Here is a 12,838-nt window from a genome sequence, read left to right on the forward strand (position 1 = left end):
ATAAATGTACAGTATTTCCATTGGAGCTGATACCAAAGGAGCATTAATTTGTTAGTTTCCTAGTTCCTTAGTCTAAAAAAAACTTTTGTAAATGGATCATACTCTAAGGAAGTCTCAAAGAACTTCACTTTCAGTGAATTACATTTTTTTGAGCAATGCACAAAATGCTGGAGAACTCAGCAGGTCAGGCAGCATCTGTGGAGGGAAATGGACAGTTAACATCTTGGGTTGAGACCCTTTAGCTGGATTCATCTGGTCCAGATGAAGGGTCTTGACCCAAAACATATACTGCCCATTTCGCTGGATAGCTGTTGCTTGACCTGCTGAGCTCCTCCAATAGCTTGAGTGCTGTTCCAGATATCAGTATCTGCAGTTCTTTTGTGTCCACATTGTTTTGAAGTTTGCTGTACTATTTTATGTTGGCAAGCCCTACAACTAATGTTTTTGTAGCTGGTCAAGAAAGTGTATTATTTCTTGATAGCATTGAATGAGACCAAGTTTGGTGCTTCTTCTAATTATAATGCTAAACTTCTTTTGCCCCTTTTAACAAGTAGCCAGACCCACTGTCATCTCATCCAATAAGTGGCATCTCTGACAATGCAGTCTTGCCTGTACTACAGGATCTACCTAGGAAAAGTTCTCATCTTCTAAAGAGTGCTACAAAGCCATAGATGTCTTGACCCTGATGTTGATCAGAAAATATTTGACCAGCAAAAGCAACTCCCAAAGCCTGTTTCAACGTCATCTAGAGCTGAAACAGTAGCAAAATCATGAGGAATTTTGTAACTAAATGTCAAATTTTGTTCATCAGGCAACTTGCTCTTTTTAAAATGTAGCATCATTATAAATGTTAAAATGAAGTGAAACAGTAATAGATTAAAAAATAATAAAACCCTGTTGAATAAATCTCAAGCCACCAGGAAAGTAAATTCATGTTCAATGCAAGTTCCATTATCTTCCAGCTATTCTCATCATCAGTCATGAGATAAAAAGTTCCAACTCAAGAACTGCAGAGTGATTTAATAGATTTCCATTTAAAAATTCAATCTTGCCAGGGGAGTTAGTTCTCTGATAGGATCCAAATTTAAGATTAAGCTTTCGCACTTGCTTTGTTCCTGACTTTAATTATATTGTCAAACATGGTGAGGACCTGGGGATGCACCTGGATGACAGACTTGAGTGGAGCACCAACACAGATACTGTGTACAAGAAGAGCCAGAGTTTCCTTTGCTTCCTGAGGAGACTGAGCTCCACTGGAGTATGCAGGCCTCTTCTTCACATGTTCTACCACTCTGTTGTCACCAGTACAATCTTCTATGTGGAGGTGAGCTGGGACAATGGCATCAATACAGGTAATGCTAACAAGCTCAATAAACTGATTAGAAAGACTGGCTCAGTTAGAGGAGTCAAACTGGACACACTGGAGGCTGTGGTAGAACACAGAAAGTCCTGCCAATTCTGGACAATGTTTCTCTCCGACTGCATGCTACCTTGGCTGAACAGATGAGCACTTTCGGTAATAGACTAAAACAACTGTGCTGCTCCAAAGAGCACTATATGAGGCCATTGTTATGAGGCCACATGAGGCCATATGAGGCCTATATGAGGCCATTAAGCTCTATAATGAGTCATCCTATAGCCAGTGAAATGAAGAGCCCCCTCCTGTTAGACTGCTTCAGGTAACTTATTTTTTATTCTTTCTTACTTCTAATATTTGTAGTTCTGTGCACTTGTAATGTGACTGTGACACTGTAATTTCCTTTGAAATCAATAAATCTATTGTAGCAAAGCAATTTTAAGTCAATATAGCCCTTCGTCTTGGAGAAGGTTTTACACTTCTCGCTAAATGCCTTCTGTAACTTTGTACCCAAAATCACACAGCTCTCTGTTTGCCAGTTCCGGATTGCAACTGCTCAAAAACAGCTTAAGATACTTAGTGTAAATGGTCTGTTACTTACAATGTTCCCACTGCACTTTAACTATTTAAAAAAGTACAATTTCACCATAGCAACAGGAAACTTGAATTTCAGGAGTCTGGAGTACCATTAAAGAAAAGTTGAGAAATATTCTGCATGCCAGTCAGTAGCTGAATTATTTAGCAAACCTTGACAATGCGGACAATAGTGCCTAGAACTTTATATTTCTTCCGGTGCTGACATTTCAATTACACATTTTCAGCATTTTCTGTTCATTATTTCAACAGCCACAATGTTGTACTCATTCAGTGAAGTGAGTTAACTCTGACTGCCAAAGCTAATAACTGAAATAAAATCAGAAAATGCCAAAATAATTCAACCAGTTGGCAAGTATCAATGGAGAATGAAATGATAGTTCTGGTCCAAATTTTCTACAAAAAGAGCAACAATTCTACAAATGCAAAACTCTGCAGAAACTCACAATTTTTTAAGCCATTTGACAGTTGGTTGAGCCCAGAAATGAGGCTTAACTTGCTGTCAAAGTATTTCTGTGGAATTGCCAATGAGTTAGCCCCTGTGCTCAATATTAACTTACTGTGAAAGTACCACACAATGTAACTGCAGGTTTAGCAAGTGGGCATACAGCAATGGATAGCTCTGAATAAATTTTGCACCATTTGTTTTTATTTTTTTTTCTTCTTTTTCATTCCCCCGTATTAGAAAATAGTATTTTGTTTTTGAATCCATAGCTGCATGTTTAACACAAGAGATTCTGCAGATGCTGGAAATCCAGGCTAATACACACAAAACGTTAGAGAAGATCAAATATGATGGCAGAATATAGTATTAATGGTAAGACTCTTGGCAGTGTGGAGGATCAGAGGGATCTTGGGGTCCAAGTCCATAGGACACTCAAAGCTGCTGCGCAGGTTGACTCTGTGGTTAAGAAGGTGTATAGTGTATTGGCCTTCATTAATCGTGGAATTGAATTTAGGAGCCAAGAGGTAATGTTGCAACTATATAGGACCCTGGTCAGACCCCACTTGGAGTATTGTGCTCAGTTCTGGTCGACTCACTACGGGAAGGATGTGACAACCATAGAAAGGGTGCAGAGGGGATTTACAAGGATGTTGCCTGGATTGGCGAGCATGCCTTATGAGAATAGGTTGAGTGAACTCGGCCTTTTCTCCTTGGAGTGAAGGAGGATGAGAGGTGACCTGATAGAGGTGTATAAGATGATGAGAGGCATTGATTGTGTGGATAGTCAGAGGCTTTTTCCCAGGGATGAAATGGTTGCCAGAAGAGGACACAGGTTTAAGGTGCTGGGGAGCAGGTACAGAGGAAATGTCGGGGTAAGTTTTTTTACGCAGAGAGTGGTGAGTGCGTGGAATGGGCTGCCAGCAACAGTGGTGGAGGTGGATACGATAGGGTCTCTTAAGAGACTTTTGGATAGGTACATGAAGCTTAGAAAAATAGAAGGCTATAGGTAAGCCTAGTAATTTCTAAGGTAGGGACATGTTTGGCACAACTTTGTGGGCCGAAGGGCCTGTATTGTGCTGTAGGTTTTCTATGTTTCTAAGGTCAGCGGGTGAGGCAGCATCTATAGAGAAGAAAAATCAGTTAACATTTTGGGCCAAGATCCTTCATCAGGACAGGGAAGAAAGGGGGAAGAAGACAGCTGTATGTTTATCTGTATTGAAAGCAGTGAAGAGGTCACTGTAAAAAAATTGAAGAATTAAGTAACCCTTTTCTCCAAAATTGAAATAAAGTAAAGAAAACAGAAAACCATTGTTTGTGAATATTTATTGACTATATCAGGACATTTGTTAACTCATACAAAATGTGTAAGCACCTCCAAAACAATGATCCATGACTTTCTTGTATGATTAATAATGTTCCTTAAAGGGAGTACCCTTCTTACACATACCTCACTTCTCAAACTCAGCGTGTAGTAACATATTGCCACACACCACCATGATTAAAGCAAAATGCATAACAGAACATGGATGTGACATGTTCAATATGTACAACACATTCAGATTAGGATGAACCTGCTGTTCAGCATACAACTTTTTCTTGTTCTGACAGTGCCTTTAAGCAGTTACACAACAGGTCCCTTCGTAACTCATTGGTGGAGTGTGCCTTCCACTGTATCAAAATGAACACCACGTGATAAAAATTGTGCAATTATTTTAAGATTTCCATTTTAAGCAACTCATATAAATTATATTATAATAGGTCTATTTGAATATTGATCAAGTAACTTTTATATATTTTAGATTGTGTTTGCATTATCGCTGCTGGCTAATACTAAAATACTGTTGGCAAGGTTATTTAAAATTGAATTTTTCTTCAGAAAGATTAGTCGCAAATAAAAAGTTTAAAAAGATGGCAGATTCAAGAAAGCTGAAATAAAAACAAATGCTAAAAACACTCAGCAGGTCAAGCAGTATCCGTGAAGAAGAAAAGTTAATGTCAACAGCGAAATCAAACTTGGATGGTTTTCCTTGAAGTCAGTCAAGCAGACGAGAGATCTGACAGGTTTATAAAATTATGAGGGGGATAGATGGGGTAGACAACCAGAAATTCTCTCCCAGGATAGAAGTGTGGAATACAGGAAAACATAGATTTAACATGGGAAGTATAAAGTGGATAGGAAGGGCGGGTATTTTTTTACTGAAAGTGGTAGGTGTCTGGAACGCACATCCAGGGAAGCTGATAGATTCTGCCATTCAAGAGGCTTTAAGATTGGCAGATAAATATGTAGGAAGTGGAGAAATATGGATCATATGCAAGAAGAAGGGATTAGTTTAGTTTGGCATCATAGGCCAAAGTAATTGTTCCTGTTCTGTACTGTTCTATGTAAAACTGGCCAAGAATTGCAAAACTCCACCTCTATTCCTAAGTATGGTTGGACTTGACAATTCTACATTGAAGAAACACTAGGTGGCACCATTGTACATTGAATATTTTCCTTTTGGCCAGCAAAAAAACGGTTACAAATGTCTTGTGTCTAATTCAATAGTTTGGTAAAAGGGATTTTAACTTGTAATACTACCTATGTGTGAGGCCTTTTCTCACATGTACAGCTTAAGTGTAAATTAGGGTCGAACATTTGAGAATTCAGTATGGTCCCTGCTTATTTTCCATTAGTTTCAACAATAAGCATGAAAACAATGTACTGTGTCCTGGAACAACCTTAACCAAATTTGTTATTGTGGCTTCTATAACAAGTATACCAATAGTATCCCACTACGTTCCCACCACACATAGCCAAATCCAAATCAATTCCGTTCGCCTTGAATTAATTGCCTACGCCAGAAGAATGGAATCCAAATGCCACTCCAACTGTTGGACCAGAAAAAATCTAGACAGGTGCTGTAATGTTCAGGATGAAATATGACCTAGAAATTCATCATTCCCCGGCGGCATTCAATGTCCTGTATTTTAGCAATTGTATGTTCTACTTATTGCTGCCTGATTTGAACATACGGCCTCCAATATATAACATGTTCAGCATTATAACCGAGCATGAATTTCAAGGTATTTAAATTGAAGTCACATCTGACCTTTCGGGAATCCAGCGAGTATTATTTATGAGAACGTTTGGAAATTTAGCCTAGTATGTTATCTATTATTTATGGATAAATTAACTTAACCTTTAAAAACTGCTATTATATTTTAATTATGCAGTTCGTGTTATCACATTGCCATTTGCAGGAGCTAACTGCGTGCAAATTGGCTGTTGTATTTTCCATTCTCCGTCCAAAGACTGTTGCATTAGCTGTAAAGTACTTTGCACCGTCCCGTGGTAGTAAAGGATACCATCCATACAAAGTCAAAGTTGTTGTCTTTCTCTAGCGCAGTTACTAAAGAATATCCTAGGAGCAGGCAGCAGACAGCTTGAAGAGAGGATGCACCTAAGAGTTGTTGACGCGAGTTGTGCCCGTAATTTTTGTTTGCCCACCAACGGCATGGAACTGTATGTAACGTAAAAGACATACGTTGGTATTGAACTTTTTCGGGTGGAATTGTCCATTATTGAACTAAATTAATGTAAAGCTTATCGTTAAGTTTTGCGTAAAATATTCCAGGATTAACTAATGTATTGTGATTTGTAGAGTCTTGGTTCGTGTGAACACACAACTTAAAACTTAAAATTGAATCTAATGGACCAGATATATATTTTCAAAAGAGTTTACTTGGAATTAATTAAAGTTGTACAGTTTTTAAACATTCATCTACTGGCATCGAAACGAAGTTTTCTCGACACTCTTCAAAGAAAGCAGCTTTCTAAACAGCCGGATTAATTTTGACCACGGCCTGTATTCTCTTCCGAGTATGTCAGGTAAACAGTTCCTCATCCTGACAGCAAGGCAACAGTAACTCGGCGCTTCTAGTTGGTGTAACTCTGCGGGGGTAAATTTGTGGAGAACACCTTTGGCGGCGGCTGGTTTCCAGCTTCTGAGTGCGCGGTGGAAAGGTGTTTCGCAAAAGGTTTCCCCGTGTGTGTGAGGCGTCTGAAACCATGGAGAAACTTGCTGCACAGGTTAGACCACACCTAACTCCCAGCAACCAAAACAGTCTGTTGGATTGCTCGAGGTGAATTTTAAGTGTTTTTTTTTGCGATTTTATGCATTTGTAATCTTGCATGAAACCGAGTAAGTGTGTGTGTGTGTAAAATGTGAGTCATCATTGATTACAGATTAAATGCACATACACTTAACACATAGACACATACATATACAAACATATACATACATACGTGTGTATATAGAGAGAGAGAGTGAGAGTATACCCTTCTTAAACCGTATTCTAAATAAAATAATATTTAACAGTAAACAACAGGATTTATTAGTTTTAAAACAGCGCTCAGCTCTAACCCTCTCTCAACTATTGGACCCGGAATGCAACGTCAAGTTTGAATTCAGCCACTGGAAATATTACGAATTCTGAATGTTCAGTCCAGACACTTCAAAAGATCTCTTATCTCACTTTTTCCTTCGCAATCTTCCTATACGTGCGAGCTAAAAAGGGGTTAACTTCCACTTTTTAAGAGATGAAGTGAGTTGCCGGCCTGAGGGATTAAAAAGAAGCGCGCCGGAACTTGTTCTAAATTCTGTTTAAATTCTGAAAATACATGTTTGGGGGGAGCATCTACCAACAGGCAGACACTTTTAATAGTTGAGGAAGAGTGATAATAGACTTGGCTCCAAAACATGAGCGTGGGAAGTCTGAAAAACTTGGGCTGGTTCTGCCGGCGACATCTCTGCAACCAATAGGCTTCCTGTATCCACCCTTCTGTTCCTTATAATTAGGGGTTTAACCACGCTGGGCTCGTTGGGTTACATCAGTTTGCTTTGAGTTGCAATTGCTAAAAGGATCTCGTCTATACGGAGCAGGGTGATGTGTGCATAGTTTGAGCCTTGCGTTTTAAAGATTAAATCGTCTTTTTTGAGTTAAGTTTTTTTTGGAAGAATGAGTGGGACCTATGAGAAAAAGCTGCCCGGTCTTCTTACGGACATCCAGGGTTCGATCGGATGTCATCCCGCGAAAGATTCTCCAACTCTTCCAGAGTCAACGGCGACGGATGTTGGTTACTTTAACCCACAGTCCTGTCTTCCGCCGCAGGACTATTACCCAACTTCAGCCTATTCGCAACCAGTGAACCATTATCCATATCATCAATTTAATCTGAACAATCTTCCAGGGCCTGGCTCCTATTCAGAGAAGCCCGACTATACTTACAATAACTCGTACCGTCAGTATGGCCATTTCCACAGGGATCATCAAGTATCAGCGGCCGAGAGAGGTAAGGGTTCGTGAAATTCCCAATCGGTGTCTGAACCTCGAAACACTTCTGGAAGAAAGTCAAACAGAATACTATTTCCAAACTAATGCAATCTCCACCAGAGTAATGGATGATAAATGTCCGATCACTCACTCCTGACTGGTCACCCCATTATTGAGTTGTTAACTAATATATCTACAATGACCCAAACCAGCCGAAGCACTGCAGAGTGGCTAATCGGTTGAACATACACAGTACAATAGTACAGTCTCCAGAGGTGAAGCATTCGATAGCCTGCCGCTGTTAATGCACCAAAGCCCGTGCTACGCAGCGGGATGTACAATACTTTGTAGAGGAATCTCACTATAGTTTTTCAAATGACTCAAGTAACGAGGACTTTCTCGGGTACAGAATACCATGTCGTTAACCAACGGATTTGATAATGTGAGATAAAGAAATATTATGCATGTTCACGAGAATATCACACGGGGCAGGAAAACTGAGTGTTCCATGCTCATATTAAACTAGAATCCCAGGCGCAAGTGTGAAAATCGCGCTATATATTTAGCTGGGAGAGTATTTTTGAAAACTTGGGTTTTGCATCAATCAGAAACTACAGGAAAAGTTCAGAGGTGATTATCAGCTTGTCTCCTATAAGCTGCATAAACACGCTGTTTAAAATAGTTATTCCGTAAAGATTGTTTTTATTTTGCATTTCTTAGATGGGGCAACCTCATTTTGTTTATTTATGGAGATATTTGAACCCAATCAGTGTGGCGGGTTTGGGAAATGGATCAGATATTGGCTTAGGAGCATAACCAAATTTCAGCTCCTGGTCTGAACGTACTTCCTCTGTTTAAATGGACAGGAGCAAGTCAGAATGACCGGCCTCAATACAGTAAACATGCATTGTACATTAGCTATTATGAACTCCCAGCAACTGATAGACTGTTCTAAAGAGGGAAATTGCAGATGAGAACCACAAAATGGCCTCACGAGTCCGAGTGATCTCTGTCGTGGGTTAGTGATTTCGCTGTAGCACTGTGCATTTTCACTCTGTCAGGATACCTTACCTAATACCCCATGGGCACACTACTTGAGTAAGCATATAAAGTCATGATTAAATAAACATTATACAGGTATGAATGCAACAGGAAACCTGAAAAATGATTGTACTATTCAAATTAGACAACAAATCTCTTGTACCTTGCAATGATAATTACAGATGATAATAATTACCAGTTCCCTCCCTCTTTCTGTAATTTGTTCAATAAAAATAAACATTGACCTTAGTAGTTGTATGAAAAAGGTTAGGAGTTCTGAGAGAGTATGTTTCTTCTATTTGATTAATCAGCGTGATATCCTTGTGCCCTAGAGGAATCTGCCATCTAATTTTAACTCTGTGTTCTATTTGAGTTCTTTTTCTGCGTTTACACTGTGAAATAAAATCCCATGGTTCAGTGGAAATTGTTTGTCGGCTGCGGGGTTGCGATACTCGGCCATTTAGAGAATCTTTATTTAAGTTTGTTTTGTGCTTAAGTTTCAGTGAAAGAAGAACCGGATCCCGAAGTAAGAATTGTGAACGGGAAACCCAAAAAGATCCGTAAACCGCGAACAATCTACTCTAGCTTCCAGCTGGCGGCTTTGCAGAAGCGTTTCCAAAAGGCGCAGTATCTGGCTTTACCTGAAAGAGCGGAGCTTGCAGCTTCTCTAGGACTTACGCAAACGCAGGTACACTCTAATCTCACGGTATCTGCGTTTCACCCTGTACCCCCGGGCTAAGGCTTGCCCTGAGAAGATGAAGTTAGTATCAGTGTATATTTAGGCTCCACACCCGTTTTGTTGTCGGAAAGGCCGTGGCTTTCTTTTCTAACCCCGTTCACCAGCCGAGATAATGGCTTCTTTTAAATGCCTTAAATGTCCTTTTCTAAACATATTTCTAGAACATTCCACATAATCTCCCAATGCCACATTACTTACATCTTCCCACTGTTTCTTTCTCATAAATTCGATTTGTAGGCTAAATAAAAATTATTTTCCTTAAGTATTTCACTCCTTGTCACTATGCCCTTCTTCGTGTACTGAAAATCGCTTTATTATTGAACTATACAAATTTACCAAACATGCACCAATTAGGATAGTGACATGCTGCAACATAGAGCATGGGGCAAATTAATGACCTGGGAATAAAGAGATTAGTGGGTATTCATATTGCTCCATTAATGATCAAGTAGGATTCAGCAAATATTTACACCCATTGGGTTTATGTGTACATATGTAAAGGTCTATGAATATATCAAGCTCAGTGTAATGTCTATTTCTCCATCTAAACATGGGGTTATATTATCTCTGCAAATGGCTAGATAGAAATAAGAATCTGTTAACATTAGGCTCAACTATTTGGAGAAATATATCCTTCAATGCCAACTTTGTTGTTAAAATCCACCATTACCCATGACCTGTTTGGCAGAGAAGTTGCAACTCAGAGATTAATAAACAGTCTACTCTGTTGAGGAACATTAGAAATTGCAGGTATGATTGAAACAAGATATTTCAACCCAAAATATTTCACAAGTATCAGCAGGATTTTTCTTTGTTGTTTTAAGACAGACTGCCACTGATTACTTAAAGAATATCCACAAAGTATAAAACAACTCAGATGAATATTATTTTAGTTCTTTACAAGTTTACATCTGTTAAATAGAAAGTACTAAAGACTAACCAACAGAATGAAATTAGTTTTCCCCATAAATGAACTATGATAAAATAGTGTCTATAGTAATTGGTGTATCTATATAATTCTAAGCGATGAATTTATAATGGCAGCTCCTGCTGAATATTTGCATTTTCACTTTCATGTTCTCAGTACTTTATAACAATATATTTCTCACTGATTCTAATTATTTTATTCCATTCGTGTTTGTCTAGGTGAAAATCTGGTTTCAGAACAGAAGATCCAAATTTAAGAAGTTATATAAAAATGGGGAACTCACAATGGAGCACAGTCCCAACAATAGTGACTCAATGGCATGCAATTCACCCCCTTCTCCAGCTATTTGGGAGAGCCACAGTTCAACTAGGAATCCCCTCCAGCATCAGACCCCACATAATTCTTCTCAGAACTACCTGGAAGACTTCAATCACTGGTACCCAACACACCCCTCAGGCTCTCACTTATCAGCAACAAATTCACTGCACCAGCCCCCATCTCAGAGTACTGGAGCAGTCTATTAAAACTTTAATTTTTACTTCAAAACTTTGAACTTTTTGTCTATTGCTGTTTTGGAAAACAACATCAGAGCTTACATGTTTCTAGCGAACTTTAATATGGGCAGGGAAGAAACCTCCTTAAAGGATGAATAAATAAAATTCAACACCCACAGTTCATGAAGAACCAGGGTAGAAATGAATTAGTCATCAGAACAACCAAGTAATTACAAGAGCCCCACACTCCCTTCCTTGTGTACATGTAGTAATACACATAAGCTGTAAATAATAACAACTGTATATCAGGAAGAAAAAGCTGAGCATTTTGTAACTCTTGTCAGTTGTCAGATTGTCACTGTACAAAGAACTGATAATTTTCTCAATTTCAGTAACAAACAATATTCTGCATTCTTAGCCTATGTTTAATTATGTTATTTAATTTTTTGGTTTATTGGAGTGGTTAAATTATTACTGCCTGTATATTATTAGATTAGTGACCAGTTTCTTTGATGTAGCAGATATAATGTATCCATTGAATTATGTCCAATGCAGTATAATTAAAAAAAGGAACTTACTGTAAAATAGAAACTCAATTTGCAATAGACAATATGATGGAGCACAAATTTTCTGACAAATAACAGGAACTGTATTTATGATATTCTGTCTGAAATTATCTTTTTTTTCAAAAAATGTACATAAAATTTTACACGTTAATTGTAGAATAATAATAAACATCCTTGCGGGTACTTTTCAAGAACACTGGGAGGAATTCCTCAAAGAGATCAACATTTCATTGTAAAGGACACTCAATAGACAATAACTTCTGTTGTAACTTATGGTCTGTTTTGTAATAAAATCTTTTAAATGTTTGGTTGATGATATTCTTGAGAATAATGATAATAAAACTCATCATTCCATGACCTGTTTACTTGCCTTATTTTGGAAAATGAAATAATAAGGCCACAAAATGATTGGCAAAACAGTTAGCAAAACTTAAACTGACTTGAATTTGAATACTTACATTACCACCTCATTAAGTCTTAAAAGTCGCCATGAATAATTGAATATTAATACTTTAACACTAATTAGCATTTTATTCGAAGTGCCATTTTTGGAGATGTTCCTATCTCTATCCTAGTTAGAGTAAATGCTCCATTTAAAGGGTATGGTGACCCAAAGTTACACCTGCACTGCACTGACCACATGAGGTAATCTAGCTATTTTAAAAAGTATTAGAATGATTCACTAATTTAAATTCTAGACCATTTCCTTGATCATACGTAGTTAAAACAGCGAGAGCCGAAAATATAACAAAGGCCTATAACTAAATGAAAATTATCCGAGTTCCGCAAAAGGGCAGCATATGGATAGTAAATAGTTAAAAGTACACCCATCTCCTGCTAATAAAGGCAGTTTGGTTTGAGGGCTGCGTGCAAAAGCTCTATAGGCGACAGCGAGGCAGACATTCTGGAGACACTGAGTTGTGTGGAGCAGGATTTTATTAGGCACGACTGCCAGAAAAAAACTGCTTCATCGCCTGGGGTTAATATCGTGCTAGAACTCACATACCAGCAAGTGCATCAAAGCTGTTGCAATTGCCAGGCTGACTGCAACAGGAGCTGCTGGATTTAACCCAATTCTTCCCGAACTCAGCCTCCAAATATCATCCCGATTCACATTTACAAGACAGGGGACCTGTACATCGCTTGACAGAAGTGGGGCTGGAGTGGTGGCGGGTCGAGAGTGCAGAGGAATAGATTGTAACTTGATCCAAATGACAAAAGTTGTTGTACTCTCCCGCCCCTGCCCTGCTACATCTAGTGCATCAGGCGAATGTTTAGGATGGGAATCCATTTCAACCATTTTCATTTTCCTCAGGTAATAAATTAAGTGCAGAGATTCTAATAATTAATTCAGAATCGAT

At 38.5% G+C, this 12,838-nt stretch overlaps 1 protein-coding gene across 1 annotated transcript; it reads left to right on the forward strand.

The window, feature by feature from the left end:
* Positions 1-7,221: 7,221 nt before the first annotated feature.
* dlx3b (distal-less homeobox 3b) lies at positions 7,222-11,783 on the forward strand. Its single transcript, XM_073071666.1, has 3 exons — positions 7,222-7,728; positions 9,248-9,438; positions 10,636-11,783. Exons 1-3 carry the CDS (start codon positions 7,395-7,397, stop codon positions 10,939-10,941), a joined length of 831 nt encoding a protein of 276 aa, XP_072927767.1. The 5' UTR covers positions 7,222-7,394; the 3' UTR covers positions 10,942-11,783.
* Positions 11,784-12,838: the final 1,055 nt, after the last annotated feature.

This window comes from Hemitrygon akajei, chromosome 18 (genome assembly GCF_048418815.1).
Source record: "Hemitrygon akajei chromosome 18, sHemAka1.3, whole genome shotgun sequence".
Classification (NCBI taxonomy): Eukaryota; Metazoa; Chordata; class Chondrichthyes; order Myliobatiformes; family Dasyatidae; genus Hemitrygon; species Hemitrygon akajei.

What these genes read in the sequence shown, in the direction of transcription:
- dlx3b (XM_073071666.1), top strand. Translation starts at nt 7,395, where the DNA reads ATGAGTGGGACCTATGAGAAAAAGCTGCCCGGTCTTCTTACGGACATC. An exon ending in AGTATCAGCGGCCGAGAGAG is followed by an intron (nt 7,729 to 9,247) that starts GTAAGGGTTCGT and finishes TTTGTGCTTAAG; the next exon opens with TTTCAGTGAAAGAAGAACCG. An exon ending in TAGGACTTACGCAAACGCAG is followed by an intron (nt 9,439 to 10,635) that starts GTACACTCTAAT and finishes GTGTTTGTCTAG; the next exon opens with GTGAAAATCTGGTTTCAGAA.